The sequence below is a fragment of the Myotis yumanensis genome, unplaced genomic scaffold, assembly GCF_028538775.1.
Source record: "Myotis yumanensis isolate MYYU_CA2020_CCGP unplaced genomic scaffold, mMyoYum1.0.hap1 SCAF_10, whole genome shotgun sequence".
NCBI lineage: Eukaryota > Metazoa > Chordata > Mammalia > Chiroptera > Vespertilionidae > Myotis > Myotis yumanensis.
The window spans coordinates 1,153,266-1,170,525 of record NW_027223761.1 but is presented as its reverse complement, the minus strand read 5'-3'; the positions used below and the strand labels follow the sequence as shown (position 1 = coordinate 1,170,525).

Here is a 17,260-nt window from a genome sequence, read left to right as displayed (position 1 = left end):
TTTAGCCGCTGTACTTGGCGTTCCCAACGTACTGCCTGCCCACACCCTTCCTCCCCCACGACACCCAACAGCTGGGCCAGTCATCCCCCATGTGCCCGCAGCGCCCCAGCCCCGAGCTGAGAAGCATGCTGCTCTGGGCCAACCCCTGAGGCCGAGGTGCGCTGGCCCGTGCTGCGTGCTGGCCCCACGTGGGACCAAGGCCGAGGGCAGTGTGCCGGCGCTTGGGCCAGGATGGAGACCGCCTGCCCACCCTGAGCTCCAGGTTTGGCCCAAGAAGGGACCAACCCGCGCTGGGTAGAGGCTGGGAGCAGGGCTCAGCCTGTGTCGGGGGCCGGGTACGTGGCCCCAGCACGGATGGTCTGAGGGCTGTGATGGGTGTGGAGGCTGCCCGCCGTGCCCAGGTGCTGAGGACAGAGGTGCAGTCGAGTCCGGTGGGGGGGAGGTGGCCGGCACCCAGGCTGTGTCCTGGGCAGACCAAAGGCCCCTGACCAAGTCAGGCCGCTGGCTACCAGGGGCCCGAGCCCAGCATGCATGCCCTGCCGCCCAGCGCTCCACAGAGGGCCGCCTGCTGTAGGCACAGGTGGCCGTGCGTGTGCCTGTGCCCACCCCTGGCTCCAGGGCTGCTGCCCCGGGACAGTCCCCAAGGCTTTACGACCTGCTGGGCGTCTGCGGGGAAGGGAGAGCCTGTGGGTGCCGGAGAGCCACCAAGGACCCGGGGAGCTGGTCCTGACACGGGTGCTGGTTACAACTTGGCCACCTCCCTCGGAGGCCACTGCGACCCAGTGCTGCCCCACAGCCACACGGGGTCAGGCCTGGGCCCCCCGGGCCCCCACCCGCCTTGCATCCCCTTCTGTCTGTCCGTCCGTCCGTCCGTCACAGTTTGTCTGTCGGGTGTCTGCTTCTTGGAGAACTTGGACTACCTCCGTCCAGAACACACTTGGTCAGAGGGGGGAGGGAGGCCGCCAACGGGACCCACGTACTCGCTCTAAGGGAGCCAGTTACCGGCCAGAACTCGATCCACCGGGCGCCCTGGCTCCAGAGGAGCCTCAGCTCCACGGCCGGGCCTGCCGCCGGCTCCCCCCGCCCGACTTTAACTCCCGGCAGCGCACAGGCAGGGCCCTCGCCGAGTTTCCCGAGTTTCCCCGCAGACGCCGCCTCGCCTCGTTGGCGAACCCCAGAGGACCCGGTGTGGCCCCCGCAGAACCCTGTGCCCTGCGCTCGGTCCTTCCTGCTGCTCAGAGAGACGATACGGGGTCGTGTTCTGCACCCCGCTTGGCTGAGGAAAGGCATGGGTGGGGCTGTCCAGCCGGACTGAAGTGACCCCGAGGCCGGGCGCCGGGGGGACGGAGGACGCTGAGTTCCCGGGACAGCCCGGAGCACCGGGTCCGACCGTGAAGGAGCCTCGGTGACATGGAGGGTTCTGGGTGGTGAAGCTTCGGCTGAGTCGGAGTAATTCCAATTCCACAGGGCGAGCCTCCCGCGCCCCGCCAGGCCCGCCCGCCTCGGCCTCCCAGCAGAGCCGCCTGCCTGACCCACCGCTCCCTGGGCAAGTGACTCGGGCACGGCAGGTGCAGGGTCAGCCTGGGGGCAGCAGCAGGCATGCCGGTGAGGGAGGCAATGGGTACGGGTTAGGCAGGGAAGGCGTCCGGCGAGAGGCAGCCTTGAACTTCAGGCCAAAGAAGCCAGACCTTTCCTGGAGCCTGTGAGCCTGGCTGCCAGGAGGAGGGGGGTGGAGGGGGGTGGAGGGGGGGAGGAGGGGGGAGGAGGGGGGAGGAGGCAGACAGGAGGAGCGGTGCAGCCAGCCGCCCACGGGGTGCCCGAGGGAGGACCTGAGAGGTCTCTAAAGCCAGGACGGCACCAGGTGAGGGGCTCCGGGGCTGGGGGGCCCACAGGTGTCCAGGGGGGTGCCGTGGGCTCCAGTGTCTCCAACAGTTTCTCCCAGGACATTCTGGGAGCAGAACTTGCTGCCTCGGCTCCTACAAGGGTGACCTTTGTATCCGGCCAGCAGAGCGGGGAAAGGAGACCTTGTGTCCTGCAGGGACAGGGGGCCACCCTGAGGGTGAGGGCACACGCCGGGCCAGCCGGGGGGCCCCTGGCCTTGGGCCCCTGGAGGGGTCTCGGGGTAGCAGCCTACCTGGGCGCAGGGGGAGCCGGGTTTGCGACGGCCACAGCTCGACCTCCAGCGGGGGCGCCCCGGGCCCTGCCGGGGGCCTGACCTCCACCGTCACGGAGCCCTCGGAGAAGGAGAAGTCAAGCTTGCTCCCCTGGTAGGAGACGCCAGAGACACACACGCCAGAGACCCCCGCCGGACACATGGGGTCAAAGGTCACGCCGGCCGGGGTGATCCTGCGGGAGGGGAGGTTCTGTGAAGACGGCAGGCAGGGCGGCGACCGCCTCCTGCCGGTCCCCCCACTCACCGGAACCCTGTGAACCCGAAGAGCGCCGCCTGCAGGAAGCCCCCCATGCCCGTCAGGAAGTTCACGGCGCCGGACCCGTCGGCGTTCTCCGTCCACACCTGCAGGGGCGGGGCAGTCAGTGCCGGGAAGCAGGGCACAGGCCCCCCCAGGCCGCTGTCCCTGCTCCTGGGAGGTCGGGTGGGCATCACCAGCACGGTGACCCCAGAAGCTGGGCTCCCACTCCCACCACCCGGGGCCGCGCGGGAGCGGTGTGGCCAGGGGACGGGGAGGCGGGGCCCAGGCTGGCCTTGAAGGGCTCGGTGATGTTGGCGAAGCTCCTGTCCAGCAGGTCCCGTGCCCGCCTGGCGTCCTTCAGCTCCATCCAGCCCACGGCAAACATGCTCTGGGGGCAGAGGGCAGAGGGCAGAGGGCACGCTGGGGTGAGGTCCACGGCATGGGAGGGAGGGCAGGCAGGGAGGCAGGGCTGGGGCTGCCGTGGGAACCACCCCCTCTTACCCACGTCATGGCCGGGCCCTGGGGCGACGTCACAGCCTCGTACATTTCCAGGTTTTTCCTGCGAACTTGAGGGCTCAGGGAGAAGGGGACGGGGTAGCCCAGGAGCACAACATCTGCCTGCTTCACCTCCTCTCCTGGGGGGGGGGACAGGGGCTGCTGACGGGGGGGGGGGGGGGGGAGGCGGACAGGACCCTCTGTCGGGAAGGGCGTCGGGAGGGAGACGGGGCCCCGAGTCCACTCACCAGGCTCATACCCATCAAACTCGGGGTGGAAGTTGTGCTTCGGGTCAAAGGGCACCTTGATCTTATCAGCCACGGCCACCCACCGGCTGGGGACGGGCCGGCCCAGGTCCCGGGCCAGGGCAGCGGCGAAGCGCAGGCTAGGGCAGAGGCGGGGCTGAGCTCGGGGGCTCTCGGCCGGCCCCCCGCACGGCTGGGCTGGGTGGGGTGGGGTCTCGGGTCTGACCTGTTCTGGGCCAGCACGTTGGTGTACACGGAGTTGTTGACCCCGGAATGGTATTCGTCGGGGGGCATGACTCCTGGGCACAGAGGCACGAAGGTGCTTAGTGCAGGGGCTTAGACCTGCCCCGGTGCACTGGCCAGTGTGGGGTGGCAACATCAGGTTAACCCTGACCTGACCCTGACCTTGAACCAAAGAGCATCCACCAGCTCTGACCATCTACCCTCCCCCATGACCACCCTCCCCCATGACCACCCTCCCCCATGACCACTCTCCCCCATGACCGTCCACCCTCCCCCATGACCACTCTCCCCCATGACCACCCTCCCCCATGACCACCCTCCCCCATGACCACCCTCCCCCATGACCGTCCACCCTCCCCCATGACCACCTTCCCCCATGACCACCCTCCCCCATGACCACCCTCCCCCATGACCATCCACCCTCCCCCATGACCACCCTCCCCCACATGATCCTCCCCCATGACCGTCCACCTTTCCCTATGACCGTCCACCCTCCCCCATGACCACCCTCTCCCCCATGACCACCCGCTCCGGCCATGCCCTCACCCTTCAGGTGGAACTCCTCCTCTTCAGGGCTCCACTCCACACGGCTGCACCAAAACTCAGCCACGGCGCTGACCACGTCCCAGCCGCCAGCCTCCCGGAAGAGCTGCAGGTCCTGGGGGAGGAGCGGTGGGGACAGAGGCCCCGGCATCACGATTCTAGCTCTCAGTGGACCCGCATTCCCGCCAAGGCCCACCCTTCCCAGCTCCCAGGAGTGAATGCGTGGCCCCCAGGTGCCCGGACTGGCTCTAGGCAGGAAGTCCCAGCTGGGGGCGGGGCCACAGGAGGAGTGGCCACGGCCTGTGGGTAGCCGCCTCACCTGGGTGCCGTGGTAGTACAGCTGGAAGGCCAGCGCCACGGCCCCGTTGACGTGGATCTCCTGGGTCCCGTAGATGTGCTCGGGGCAGACCTCCAGGCCGGAAGCCGCGCTCTCCCAGGCAAACTTGGCTCCCTGCGGGTTGGGGAGGGGCAGACCGATCCTTTATCAGGGGGCTTGGGAGCAGCTCACATATTTCCCAATACACTCAGCCTACGGCCAGTGGGCAGAGGTGGGGCACCAACTTCCCGGGTGCCACTGGATTGCCCCCCCCCGTCCCCGTGGGCCAGGTGGCCCCTGCCCAGTTTCCACTGTGGCTGCCCCTGGCACAGGGCAGTGAGGGGACCCGCTGGCTATCGGCCAGGCAGTTCCCATCTGTACAACGCAGGCCGGCAATGCTGCTGAGCCCCTGTCAGAACCCCAGATGCCCTTCACCCCCACCCCCCGGAGGGGTCTGGCGACATCAGCCCTCCAAGGGACCCTGCGGGGTGGGCACTCGGGCCTCGCTCACCTGGTAGCCCAGGTTCCGGGCGTTGTCCAGGGCCCCGCCCAGCGTCTGGACGCGGTACTGCAGGAGGGCCCTGGCGGCCTGGGGCTGGAGCAGGAGGACATTGGGGAACATCCAGAGGTCCTGGAGCACAGCCAGAGGGGCCCTTCGAGCTCTCGCCCCCTCCCCCTGCCCCCCCCGCCCCCGTTCTGCCCTGGGGGGCCTCAGGGGCAGCATAGCTCCTAGCTGCCCACCCGGGTCTGTCCGGGGCCCTCCTCGCCTGCCCGCCACACGTCCCCATCTCCAGCTCACACCCTCAGGTCCCTGGCCCAGCGCTTCCCCTCCCCAGGGGGCACCTGGGTCTGGCCTGGGGCTCAGGCCAGGATCAGGTGTGGGGAGCCAGCTTCGTGGCTCACTGGCTGCCTGACCCGGAGGGGCAAGTGGGCCACAGCCCGCTCCTCGGGCTCCATGCCCGCTGGTCTCCGAGTCCCAGCTCTCCTGGCCCCGCTCCTGCCGGCCTCACCGTCCCCCCACATTTCCTTAGCAGCTACACGGGTCTTTCCAGAACCCACATCTGTCTGTGTCACACCCCAATTAACGGGCCTTCACAGCACCTGCAGCCCCCCTACCACTGCCCTTCCAGCCTCGTGGGCCCCGCCCCCCGCCCTGGCCAGATGCCAGGCCCTCTCCAGCTCTGGGGCTTTGTGCCTTCCGGTGCCCTCGCCTGAATTGCTTTCCCAGCAGACTCCCACACATCCTCCCGCTGAGATGCCACCACCTCCGGGAAGCCTTCCCTGTTGCCATGGTCCCTGTGCTTCTCCAGCCACAGCCCCCAGTCCCGGCCAGGCCGTGCCCTGGGCCCAGGGACCCTCCGCCTGTGTGCCACCCCCCGCCGTGCAGGTGCGTGCTGGGGCGGCGGGTGCCCACCTGGTCCCAGAACACGTGGCCCCAGTAGCATTCCTCGCGGCTCCCGTTGGAGAGGCCCCCGGGGCTGAGTCCGTGGCAGACGTATCCTGGGGCCCCGGGCTCGGGCAGGGCGCTGAGCAGGTAGTAGAGGGCACCGCGCAGGGCCTGGCGCAGGGGCAGGGGCCCCACCACATCCAGGCCACAGCCTGCCCAGAGCTGCGCCCAGGCCTGGGCGTGGGTGGGGTACAGCGCCCCCCTGGCCTGCAGCTCCAGGGCCTCGGAGAGGCAGGCCCGGGCCTCGGCCTGGCTGCCGCCCACCACGGTCAGGAACTCCCAGGTCCTGTCCTGCTCGCCCGCCCCCAGGGTCAGGGCGGGGGGGCACCGGCGTCCACAGCATGTGCACCTCCTGCCGCGCTCCCCCAGGCTGCTCGGGGGCGAGCGTGTGGCCGTACAGGTACCTGCGAGAGCACGGCTGTCTCAGGGCCAGGCTCCCTCGGGGCCACCGGCTTGCCCCCCACCCCTCGCCCCCCGCCCCCGCCCCCTCCTCACCGGGCTCCCTGGAAGTCAGGCCCCAGGTGCAGGTCCAAGTCTGGGCTTTCTGGGGAGAAGGCAGACCGCAGCGGCACCGTGACGGGCCAGCTGCCCGGGGCCGAGCGGGCGATGGACACGCTGAAGGCCAGGACGTGGGGCAGCCTGCGGTGGGCGTAGATGCGCTGCGAGGCCTGGAAGCCGGCGCCCGCCAGGGTGTGCAGAAAGGAGCCTGCCGGGAGGCGGGGGGACGAAGGCTCATCACACGGCCTTTCTGCCCTGGGAGTGAGTCCCCCTCTGCCCCCTCCCCCTCCCCCCTCCCTGCCCTCCCTGAGGTGAGCCCCCCCGGGACCCCACCCCCGCCAGTGCAGGGCCGCCTCCGGGGCTCCTTTCTCTGAGTTGGGCACCCTGAGTTGGGAGATGCCAGGGTAGGACTGCGTGGGCCCCCCCAAACCTGGAACACGGCTGGCGGGGGGGGGCGGGGGGGGGGCAGGCAGTGGCTACCTGTGTTGGTGTCCAGGGCGAAGGTCGTGGTCAGCTGCTCTCCGGTGCCCGCGGGGGCCTCCAGCCGGACGCCGAGGGGACTGGGCAGGATGGCTCGGTGCGTGTCCCCCAAGGCCCCGTTGTACACGCCGTTCACGTGCAGCGTATCATGATAGACACGTGTGCCCAAGTATGCGTTGGTCACGGTGGCCCAGAGCCGGGGGTCGCTGGGCAGAGAGCGGGCAGTGAATACGGTGGGGTCTTCGCTGGCGTCCGCCATGGGAAGGCTTGCTCAGTGGAGGGTTCTGGAAAAGGGTGGGGGGGGCCAGGGGACCCCCAGCTGGTTGGGTCTCCCTCTCTTGATGCCCCTGCCCTTGGAACTTGGCTGGTGGCCCCCAATGTGGGCCCACCTGGGCAGCCCCCCCAGGAAAGCCCTCGACCCCTCATATTGATCTCCAGGGACCCAAGGGAGTCCCCAAACCCCCACCTTCCGGCTCTCTCCCCGCCCCACCCCGCACGGGCCCTGTGGGTGGAAGTGAGGACTCTGCCCCGGACATTTCTCCCCGAGGAAGCCGCCTGGGGGCGGGTGGGGCGTAGGGGGGCAGTGCCCGGGGCTGTGGGGGCGAGAGGCCGGGCGAGCCTGGGAGGGAGGGGCAGCCGTCTGGGCTCACCGCAGCCCCACCGCGTCCTTCAGCTGAGGCTCCAGGGCCCAGGGAGCAGCCGGTGGACGCCTGGCCTTGTAGGCGGAAGGCCCTCCGGCGCAGGGCGGGCGGGACAGGACGGGAGGCTGGTCCCCGCCCCCAGGGCGGTGCTGGGAGGGCGGACAGGAGGCGGGCAGACGCCGCTCGGGGCGAGGCGGAGGTGAGGTGGTTGAACTGCGGCCCCCATCCCGCCCCTGAGGCCGCGAGGGTCGGTTGAGGACCTGGTGTGGCCTCAGGATGTGCCCTCGGTGGACCTGAGGGCAGGGCCTTTGGCGTCCTGCAGACTGTCCTTCTCTGCCCCGTCCCCTCTGGCTCCCCAACCTCTCCTCTCAGCCTCCATCCCCCCCCTCCCCTGCTCCCCCTCCCCTGCCCCCTGGATGCTCCGGGCTGGGCCTGGGCCCCTTCCATCCTTGTCTCCCACGCCCTGGGCTGACCCAGATGTCTGACCCCCAGTCAGAGACACCCAGACCTCCTTCCCCCCCGCAGCTGCTCCCCCTGCCGCTCCCTCATCCACGCCCGGCGCCTGGGTCGCCCACCCACGCCCACCCTCAGCCCTGCCCGCTCTCCGTCCGCGTGATTCCTGGGCCAGCACACTCCCCGCTTTCTGCCTCTGCTCTGCCCTCCGTCCTGCGAGTGGCGAGGTCAGCCCGTGCCCTCTGCTCAGAGCCCGCGGTGGTGCCCACCTCTCTGGGAGGACAAGTCCCCAAGGTGCCCGCCCCCACTCCCCGCCGTCAGCCTGGCTTCCGCCTCTGCCCTTCACATTCCGAGCGCGCTCCCTGCTGGGGACGGCGTGCGGGTGTCCCCACATGTCCCTGTTGACCTCTAATCCCAAGTGTGATGGTGCCTGGAGGTGGGGCTCTTAGGTCATTAGGTCAAGAGCTGTCACGAATGGGACAGCCCGGCCGGCGGGGCTCAGGGGTTGAGTGTCGACCTGTGAACCAGGAGGTCACAGTTCGATTCCCAGTCAGGGCACAGGCCCGGGTTGCAGGCTCGATCCCCAGGGTGTGTGTGGGGGGGGGGGGGGGTGCAGGAGGCAGCTGATCAACGATTCTCTCATCACTGATGTTTCTCTCTCTCTTTCCCTCTCCCTTCTCCTCTGAAGTCAATGAAAATATATTAAAAAGAAAAAAGAAAGTTGATTTTGGAAGGGCGCTGTGGGAGCGGCTCCCGGTGGCTGAGTGATGTGGGCGGCGGGAGGGGCAGCGAGGAAACAAAGCTCGATCAGGTGCGTGTGATTGAGTGGATTCAAAAACGTTGTAAGCATCTTGGCCACACCCTGACTGTGCCTCGCGGGATCTGCTATAAAATGAAGACTCCGCTTGCAGGCCGGCGCTGTCTCTCCATCAGAGAAGCAGCGTCCCACCCGGCCCAGCTTCCTTCTCTTGTCTGTCTTCTCCATCCTTCACCGCCCCTCAGGCTCACCGAACCCGGCTGCCCCTCTCCCTGGACCGGGTCTCAGGAGCTGGCCTCGCCCACAGTGCTGGCCGGGAAGCCTCCAGGGCTGCCCATTGCTGGCCTGTCCATCAAGGGTCAGGGCTGCTTGCGGTCAGGCTGCTCTCTGAGCCTCGGTTTTCTCATCCTTGAAATGGGGACCCCGCCCAGACAGGTGAGTTAGGTACCAAAGGGAAGCTGGCCAGGATGCCCGGCCACGTGAAACAGAAACCAACACACGAGTGCAAAGGAGACTTTATTACCGGCTCGGGCTGCCCACTGCCAGCCGTCACGGCCGCCGCCGGGTCAGGCCACTGCCTTCTCCCTCTGCCCTGTCCGTCCCCAGACCTTAGACAGCGAGTGGACACCCCTGGGCTCGGCACACGGCCTCAGGGATGGCCTCCCCGGATGCCAGGACCCGCGTTCCAGGGAGGGATGGCGACCCGCCCACCTCTGGTCAAGGGTCAGCCCTGCTTGAACCTCGTTGGCCAGGGGCAGAACCTGGGGCCGTGGGGCCCGCGCCGAGATGGAGACGGATCCGTGCAGGTGTCACTCTGCACCCGGCACCCCAGTAACATAACGGTCCGCGCGTGGCAGGCGCTCAGTTATGGGGGCTCCCGGCATCGCTGTTGGGGGGCGGGGGCTGCGAAGGGATGGCTGCAGGGCCCCGGGGGAGGAAGGTGGGTGGGGCCCAGCGGAGGTTAGGGCCCAGGGTGTGGGGAAGGGGCATGTCCCGGGCCCTGTGGAGGACCATGGAGGGGGCCAGGCCTGTGGGTCGGGGCTTCTCCCCGTCTCCCCGGGCCCCTCAGCAACACCCTCAGGCCCTCGGACCGGAGAGCAACTCCTCGGCTGAGGGGCGTCCTCCTGGCTGCGCTGCCCGCGGGGCCTACAAGGCCGTGCTGAGCTCCTGGGGAGACGCAGGGTGGCTGTCCAGTGCCGCGTGTGTGATGACCAGGCCTGGCTTTGCTGTCCTCACAGCCTGCAGCTCCTCCAGTGATTGCTCGCTCAGCTCCACGGAGCTCAGGCTGCACGTGCACAGGACAAGGGGGAGGTGGGTGGGAGGGAAGCAGGGACCAGGGCAGGGAGCAGCAGTGACGGGGGGGGGGGGGGAGGGGGGGGGGCAGTGACCGGCGCCAGAGGTACACAGGGACAGAAGATGGCCCATCAGGGCTGCCGGAGGCTGGGGGAGGGGGCGGGAGCTGGGAGCCACGCCCGGGAGAGTGGGAGGGTGTGGGGAGCATTGACCCAGACTGTGCCATGGGCACCGCACCAGACGGACATTTGGTCTGGCAGAGAGGTCGAGGCCAAGGGCTGGGGCCAGGGCTTGGAGGGGTGTCTGCAGGGGCTGTGCTCACTCAGGGTCTAGGGCAGTGGTTCTCAACCTTGGCTGCACGTTAGAATCACCTGGGAATCTTTTTAAAATCCTGATTTCCGGGCCTCATCCTCCGGAAATTCTGTGTCTTTGTGACTCATGTTGTGGCCCCACCCCATAACAAAGAAACACAATTCCCGGAGGACGAGGCCCGGAAATCAGGATTTTAAAAAGATTCCCAGGTGATTCTAACGTGCAGTCAAGGTTGAGAACCACTGATCTAGGGCAGTGGTCGGCAAACTGCGGCTCGTGAGCCACATGCGGCTCTTTGGCCCCTTGAGTGTGGCTCTTCCACAAAATACCACGTGCGGGCGCACGTACAGGGCGATTGAAACTTTGTGGCCCTTGCGCAGAAGTCGGTATTTTGTGGAGGAGCCACACTCAAGGGGCCAAAGAGCCGCATGTGGCTCACGAGCCGCAGTTTGCCGACCACTGATCTAGGGGAAGCCCCAGGTAACCCTCCACCCCCGCCCGGCTCGAGAGTCGTGTCCCCAGCACCCTTCCTGCCCCTCCCCCACCTGAGGGTCTGCAGGCGGCATCCCGGCTGCTGCAGGGCCGCGCACAGGCCGGTCACCACGGGTCCCGACAGCTGGCAGCCACTGAGATCCAGGGTGGTCAGGGCCGGGCTGTGCTGGAGCAGGCCCACCAGGTACTGGAGCGCCTCCTGGAGGCCGGGCTGCTGCAGCCTGCGGGGAGGGGGGCCTCAGGAGCCGCGGGGGGCCCCTCCCCTCCCTTCGTCCGCCCAGACCCCGCCTCACCTGAGCGTCTGCACCCGGCACCCGGGCCAGACCAGGCCCTCGCTCAGCGCCCGCAGCCCCCGCCTGGCTGAGCCCGTTGTGCAGGAGGCACAGCTCCGTCAGGGCGGGCGCCGCCCTCAGGGCCTGCGCCAGGTCGTGGCACGCGGAGTCTGGGAGTCTGCAGCGGGCCAGCCTGTGGTCCGAAGTACATGTCAGTCCCGGCCCCTCGGCCCTCGCTGCCCGGCTGTGCCGACTGCTCGCTCCCTGGGGCTGGGGTCAGCGGAGGGGTGGCGGCTGCACAGGGCCCCTGCCTTTGTCACCAGGCGTGTCCCTGGGGCCATGACCCTGGGCAAATGCCTGGGCACATCCCAGTCTTCCCCAGGACACTGTTGACCACGCATTTATGAGGACCCCACGGCGACCTTCACCTGCACACGCCGACCTCCCCCTGCACACGCCGGCCTCTCCCTGCACACGCCGGCCTCCCCCTGCACACGCTGACCTCCCCCTGCACACGCCCACCTCCCCCTGCACACGCAGGCCTCCCCCTGCACACGCCGACCTCCCCCTGCACACGCCGGCCTCCCCCTGCACACGCCGACCTCCCCCTGCACACGCAGACCTCCACCTGCACACACAGGCCTCCCCCTGCACACGCCGACCTCCCCCTGCACACACAGGCCTCCCCCTGCACACGCCGACCTCCCCCTGCACACGCCGGCCTCCCCCTGCACACGCCGACCTCCCCCTGCACACGCCCACCTCCCCCTGCACACGCAGGCCTCCCCCTGCACACGCCGACCTCCCCCTGCACACGCCGGCCTCCCCCTGCACACGCCGGCCTCCCCCTGCACACGCCGACCTCCCCCTGCACACGCAGACCTCCACCTGCACACACAGGCCTCCCCCTGCACACGCCGACCTCCCCCTGCACACGCCGGCCTCCCCCTGCACACGCCGGCCTCCCCCTGCACACCCTGACTTCCCCCTGCACACGCCGACCTCCCCCTGCACACGCCGGCCTCCCCCTGCACACGCAGACCTCCGGAGTTGTCCCCGAGCTAGGGTGGGCCGCAGTGTAGTTAGCCGGTCCCTACGGCCGGCAGGGTGTGGCTTTTGCTTCTTTGCCACATAAACGCTGCGGTGCACACGCTGTGCTGAGCTGAGTGGCAGGACTGACGGGCCAGTGGGCTGGTCTTCTCCATGCCCCCCCTCCCCCCAATGCTCAGCTCCCACTGGGGCCTGGTCAGCCTCCTTCCCAAGGAGCCCCTACGCTGGGGATGGGCCCCTGCCCGTGTGGGCCCTGGCACGGACACCAGAGGCCACAGGCTCCCCGCCCGTCCCCTCAGCCAGCCCAGGACAGGGCCACTCCTCTCCCTCCCCCGGGCACCCTGCCCTGTGCCCCTCCCGGCAGGGCTGGGGCTGGGCCACTCACGTCAGGCTGGTCAGGCCGCACTGCTGGTCGGTCATGGCCTCGCAGAGAGGGCGCAGGGAGGACGCCTGGGGTTTCTTCGCGGCGGCCTGAGAGCTGTGGGGAGAGGGGAGCCACCTGGCCGCAGTCCCTCCTCCCTCCTCCCTGTGCCCCTCAGGTGTCACAGCCACCTCTGTCCTCACCCCAAACCCAAGTGCGGCCTCTCAGGGCCCCAGGCGCCTCCCCACCGAAGCCGGCCAGGCGCACCCGGGGGCCATGTCCCCGCATCCCCAGTGTGTGCCTGGCCTTGCGCCTGCAAGGGTGTCCCCAGCCCCTTCAACGTCCGCACATTCGTCCTCGAATGGACGCGGAGCGCCTGGGCCAGGGACAATGACACAGCCTTGCCCTGGAGCAGCGGAGGGTCTGGCGAGGGAGGCGGCCACGGACAGAGGTCACGGCATGTGGTGGTCATTGGGGCACATCTGGGGCCCCAGGGGTCGCAGGGCAGCTGGGGAGTCTGGGCCGGCCTTGTGGGGAGGCAGCAAGCAGTGTTCTGGGCCGAGGGAAGAGGCCCAGGGCAAAGGGGGCGTGGTGTGTTCCAGAACTCATTATGAGAAAGCATTGGGGGGGGGGGGGTCTGGCCTGTGGCTCAGGGATTCAGCGTCCACCTATAAACCAGGAGATCACGGTTCAATCCCGGTCAGGGCACAGCCCCAGGTTGCAGGCTCGATCCCCAGTGTGGGGCGTGCAGGAGGCAGCCGATCCATGATTCTCTCATCCTTGATGTGTCTCTCTCTCTCCCACTTCCTTCCTCTCTGAAATCAATAAAAATATATTTTTAAAAACCCAAAAAGCATGGGTGGGGCTGGTCTAGAGCTACATGGCCATGCTCTGAGGTTTGCCTTGGATGTGGATGGCGGGGGGGGTGGGGGTGGCATGGAGAGGATGGGGGTGGGGGTGGCATGGAGAGGACGGGGGTCAGGGTGGCATGGAGAGGACGAGGGTGGGGGTGGGGGTGGCATGGAGAGGACGAGGGTGGGGGTGGGGGTGGCATGGAGAGGACGGGGGTGGGGGGTGGGGGTGGCATGGAGAGGATAGGGGTGGGGGTGGGGTGGCATGGAGAGGATGGGGGTGGGGGTGGGGGTGGCATGGAGAGGACGGGGGTGGGGGTGGGGGTGGCATGGAGAGGACGGGGTGGGGGTGGCATGGAGAGGATGAGGTGGGGGGGTGGGGGTGGCATGGAGAGGACGGGGGTGGGGGGTGGGAGTGGCATGGAGAGGACGGGTTGGGGGGTGGGGGTGGCATGGAGAGTACGAGGGTGGGGGGTGGGGGGTGGCATGGAGAGGATGGGGGTAGGGGTGGCATGGAGAGGACGAGGGTGGGGGTGGGGGTGGCATGGAGAGGACGAGGGTGGGGGTGGGGTGGCATGGAGAGGACGGGGGTGGGGGGGTGGGGTGGCATGGAGAGGACGAGGGTGGGGGTGGGGGTGGCATGGAGAGGACGAGGGTGGGGGTGGGATGGCATGGAGGAGAAGGTGGGCACTGGAGGCTGCCCCACAAGGGGGTGGGCAGAACCCACCCTGAAGCCCTGCCTCTGGTCTGGGGGGGCGGGGGGATGCCCAGATGGGTGCTCAGGTGCACAGGCCTGAATGGTGCCCACAGAGCGGGCTGGGGGAGGCCGCGTCCGAGACTCACGGGCTGCCGCTCAGGCTGTTCTGCAGCCGCTTCATCAGGCTTTTCTTCTTCTTCTTCTTCTGCGGGGCGGGCAGCGCACAGCCAACCAGCCGCAGCGCCTGTCCGGCGGGGCAGCACCGCACGCAGTAGCTCAGCACGGCCAGGTCCATGTGGCTGAACCTCCAGCGCTCCAGCGCCAGCTCCCGGAGGCCCCGCAGGGCCTGGCGCACGAAGGCCGCCTCCTGAGACTCGTACAGGCAGTACAGCAGCTCCAGCGGGAAGCTGAACTCCTCCTCCTCCTCCTCCCCCACCACCTCCACCTCCTCCAGCTCCTCCTCCTGGGACTCCTCCGCGTCCTTCAGCTCCTCGGGCTCCTCCGCCCCCGCCGGCGCCGCGGGAGGGCGCCCCTGGCCCTGGCCCTGGCCCTGGCCCTGCACCCACCGCAGCACATCCTGCTTCACGCGCTCGGACACCGCGCAGCCGAAGTGGCGCTGGATGTCACCCAGGCGCTCGGCGCTCAGCAGCCCGAAGAGGAAGCGGGTGGTGAGCGCCAGGTCCCCGCGCAGGAGCTCCCCGACGCCGCCCGCCGGCGCCCCGGGCCCCGCCTCCTCCAGCAGGTAGGACAGCGCCGTGAAGAACTCCTGGAAGCTCTGGTCGATGAACTGGAAGGCGACCTCCGTCTGGAGCACGCCCGGAAGCTCTTTCTTGATGAGGAACAGCGTCTGGACTTTGGAGCCGCTCAGCTGCAGCCTCTCCAGGTCCTTCTCGGTGAACTGCGCCCTGCGCCCCAGGACGCCCTCGCGGGCCAGGCGGCACAGCTGGCGCAGCTCGCCCTGCACCCGAGGCCGGTCGGCGGCGGGCCCCGCGCTCAGGAAGCTGACGACGAACAGCAGGTACACGGACGTGGTGGTCTTGGAGGTGCGCGACAGGTCCTGGCCCAGCTCCAGCTGCTGGCGCAGGACGGTGCACACGATCCAGCACACGAAGGGCACGAAGCACAGCGCGAACAGCGTCTCGTTCTCCTTCACGAAGCGGTAGGCGCGCTCCGCCCGCCACTCGTCCTGGAAGAACTTGTAGAAGTACTTCTTCTTGTCCTTGTCCGAGAAGCCGCGCACTTCGGCGCACTGCGGGGAGCGCAGGCGGCCCTGCAGCCGGCCCGGCGCGGCGGGGCGCGTGGTCACCAGCAGGCGGGCCTGGGGCAGCAGCGCCTTGCTCAGGAGGCTGCCCAGCACCCGCGCGGCGCCGGCGGCCTCGAAGGGGTCCGTGCAGGCCGCCGCCTCGGCGGGCCCCGGCCCCGGCAGCTCGTCCAGCTCGTCCGCGCCGTCCAGGATGAAGAGCAGCCGCTCGGAGTTGGCGAGCATCTGCCGCACGGGGGCGCTGCGGTCCGGGCACTGGTCCAGGACCAGGTCGGCCAGGCTGCAGGCGCCCGGCCGCTCCAGCAGCTCCCCGCACGGCAGGAAGAAGGCGAAGTCCACCTGGCCGTGGTACAGCTTCCCCGCCGCCCAGTCGTACAAGATTTTCTTGGCCGCCATGGTCTTGCCGATGCCCGCCGGGCCCTGCAGCACCACGGTCAGCGGCCGCTGGCCCTCCTCGTCGTGGCCGAACAGGCGGTTGAAAGTGTGCGTGTCCGAGCGCCGCGCGCGCTCGGGCGCGGGCGCCTCCGCGGGCCCCAGGGCCTCGGGCGCCAGGGCGGCGCTCTCGGGCGCGATGAGCAGCTTGGTGAAGCGCTTGGTGATCTTCACGGAGCGGGCGTTGCGCTCCTTGACCTTGGCGTGCTGCCGCAGCACGTGCTCCCGGTACTTCTTCTTGTATTCTGGGGGGGGGGGGGGGGGCGGGGAGAGATGGGGAAGAGGCGGGGCGGCTGGGTCAGCTCGCTCTCCGTGCCCACTGCCCTCCCCGCTCGGCTCAGGACGCAGTTTCCCCTGCTGTGCCGCCCCCTCCTTGCCCTGGCCCTCCCAGACCCGCGCCTCCCCGGAGAGGGCAGCCGCTCCAAGCCTGCGCCCCCCGCCGGAGACCTACCGGACACGGAGAGCAGCACCGAGAAGCTGGGGCCGAGCCCTGAAAGGGAGACCTGCGTGAGGCCGCGCGCGCGCGCGTGCGGGGGGCGGGGGGCGGGGAGGACGCAATAGGGGGCGCGGCCACTCTCCAGGGCCCGGAGTGAAGCTGGCCGGCACGGGGCGCGCCCGGCTCCCCGGGGAGGCGGGAAGGAGGGCGGCCGGTCCCGACGGGAGGGGGTGGAGGGCAGGGACCCGGCGCCCCGGTCCCGCGCGCTCACGCTGCAGCCGCTGCTCCTTGAGCTGCGCCGCGACGTCGCGGACGTCCGCCCTCTTCAGCGTCTTGCGCGCCACCTCGAGCGCGGGCTCCGCGCCGTAGAAGTGGGTCAGCTGCTCGGCCAGGTCCACGACGTCCGCGCGCTCCAGCCGCCCCCACGGGATGCTGCGCCCGTCCAGCGGCGCGTCGCGCAGCTTGTGGCGGAAGCGCTTCAGCTGCTCCTGGCTCAGGTCCTCCAGCGCCGCCAGGAGCAGCTCGCGGGCGGCGGCCGCGCGGGCCTGCTCGCTGCGGGAGGCGGGCAGGCGGGGGGATCAGCACGTGGGTCGCGTCCCGAAACCCCGGCCCCACCCCCGGGCGTCGGGGTGCCCGCGTGGAGCAGTGGCTCAGACGCGCCCCATCCCCTTCGGTGGCTCCAGGCCCGCGCTCTGCCCGCAGGGGAGGCCTGCGCTCCGGGGACTCGTTGCAGGCTTTGCGCCCAGGGGGTCCAAGGCTCTGCCTGCCCGCCTGCCTGGTGCCTTTCCCACACCTGGCGCGGCCAGGCCACACTCCCCAGATGAAGTGTCTAGAACGCCTGTGCCCCTCCTTCCTTGCCTCCCCACTGGGGTCCTGGAGCAGAGCTGGGTGCGGCTGGAGTCACCGCCTGGCCCAGACTGCGTTCCTGGATCCCCACAGCACCATGCCCCCCACCCCCCACCCTCCGGGGGCCTTGCACAGCGTCTCAGTCTGAGGCCTGGTGGGGAGCAGAACCCCCATTTGCTCCTGGAACCCTGAGCCGGGCGGGGGGGGGGGATGGGGGTTAGCAGCGGGTCCCCAGGTGGCAGGGCGGAGCCCCAGCTCTCACCTGGAGCAGGAGGCCTCCCGCTGGTCCATGGCAACGGGCCCCTGGGTCTAGAACTCGGAGAGGTGACCCCTCTGCACGGGGACTGGAGCCAAGTCCTAGGGAGGCTGTCCAGCCCCGTCCATGCCCAGACCCAGGTGCTGTAGCTCGGCCGGTCCTCAGAGGCCCG

At 69.4% G+C, this 17,260-nt stretch overlaps 2 protein-coding genes across 2 annotated transcripts; both read right to left on the bottom strand.

Annotated features, from left to right (window-relative positions):
- Positions 1-1,823: 1,823 nt before the first annotated feature.
- Positions 1,824-7,411, bottom strand: PGGHG (protein-glucosylgalactosylhydroxylysine glucosidase). The gene is given in 15 exon segments (XM_070426342.1): positions 1,824-2,032; positions 2,135-2,346; positions 2,418-2,515; positions 2,704-2,799; positions 2,913-3,046; positions 3,155-3,291; positions 3,378-3,450; positions 3,941-4,052; positions 4,257-4,388; positions 4,765-4,884; positions 5,668-6,027; positions 6,029-6,104; positions 6,196-6,406; positions 6,679-6,962; positions 7,329-7,411. Coding segments are annotated over 14 exon segments (2,076 nt in total). The 5' UTR covers positions 6,938-6,962; positions 7,329-7,411; the 3' UTR covers positions 1,824-1,976.
- Positions 7,412-9,595: 2,184 nt separating this feature from the next.
- On the bottom strand, positions 9,596-17,218 carry NLRP6 (NLR family pyrin domain containing 6). The gene is given in 9 exon segments (XM_070427122.1): positions 9,596-9,814; positions 10,680-10,847; positions 10,920-10,978; positions 10,980-11,091; positions 12,334-12,426; positions 14,004-15,795; positions 16,002-16,040; positions 16,258-16,538; positions 17,095-17,218. Coding segments are annotated over 9 exon segments (2,712 nt in total). The 5' UTR covers positions 17,124-17,218; the 3' UTR covers positions 9,596-9,675.
- Between the last annotated feature and the right edge of the window lie 42 nt (positions 17,219-17,260).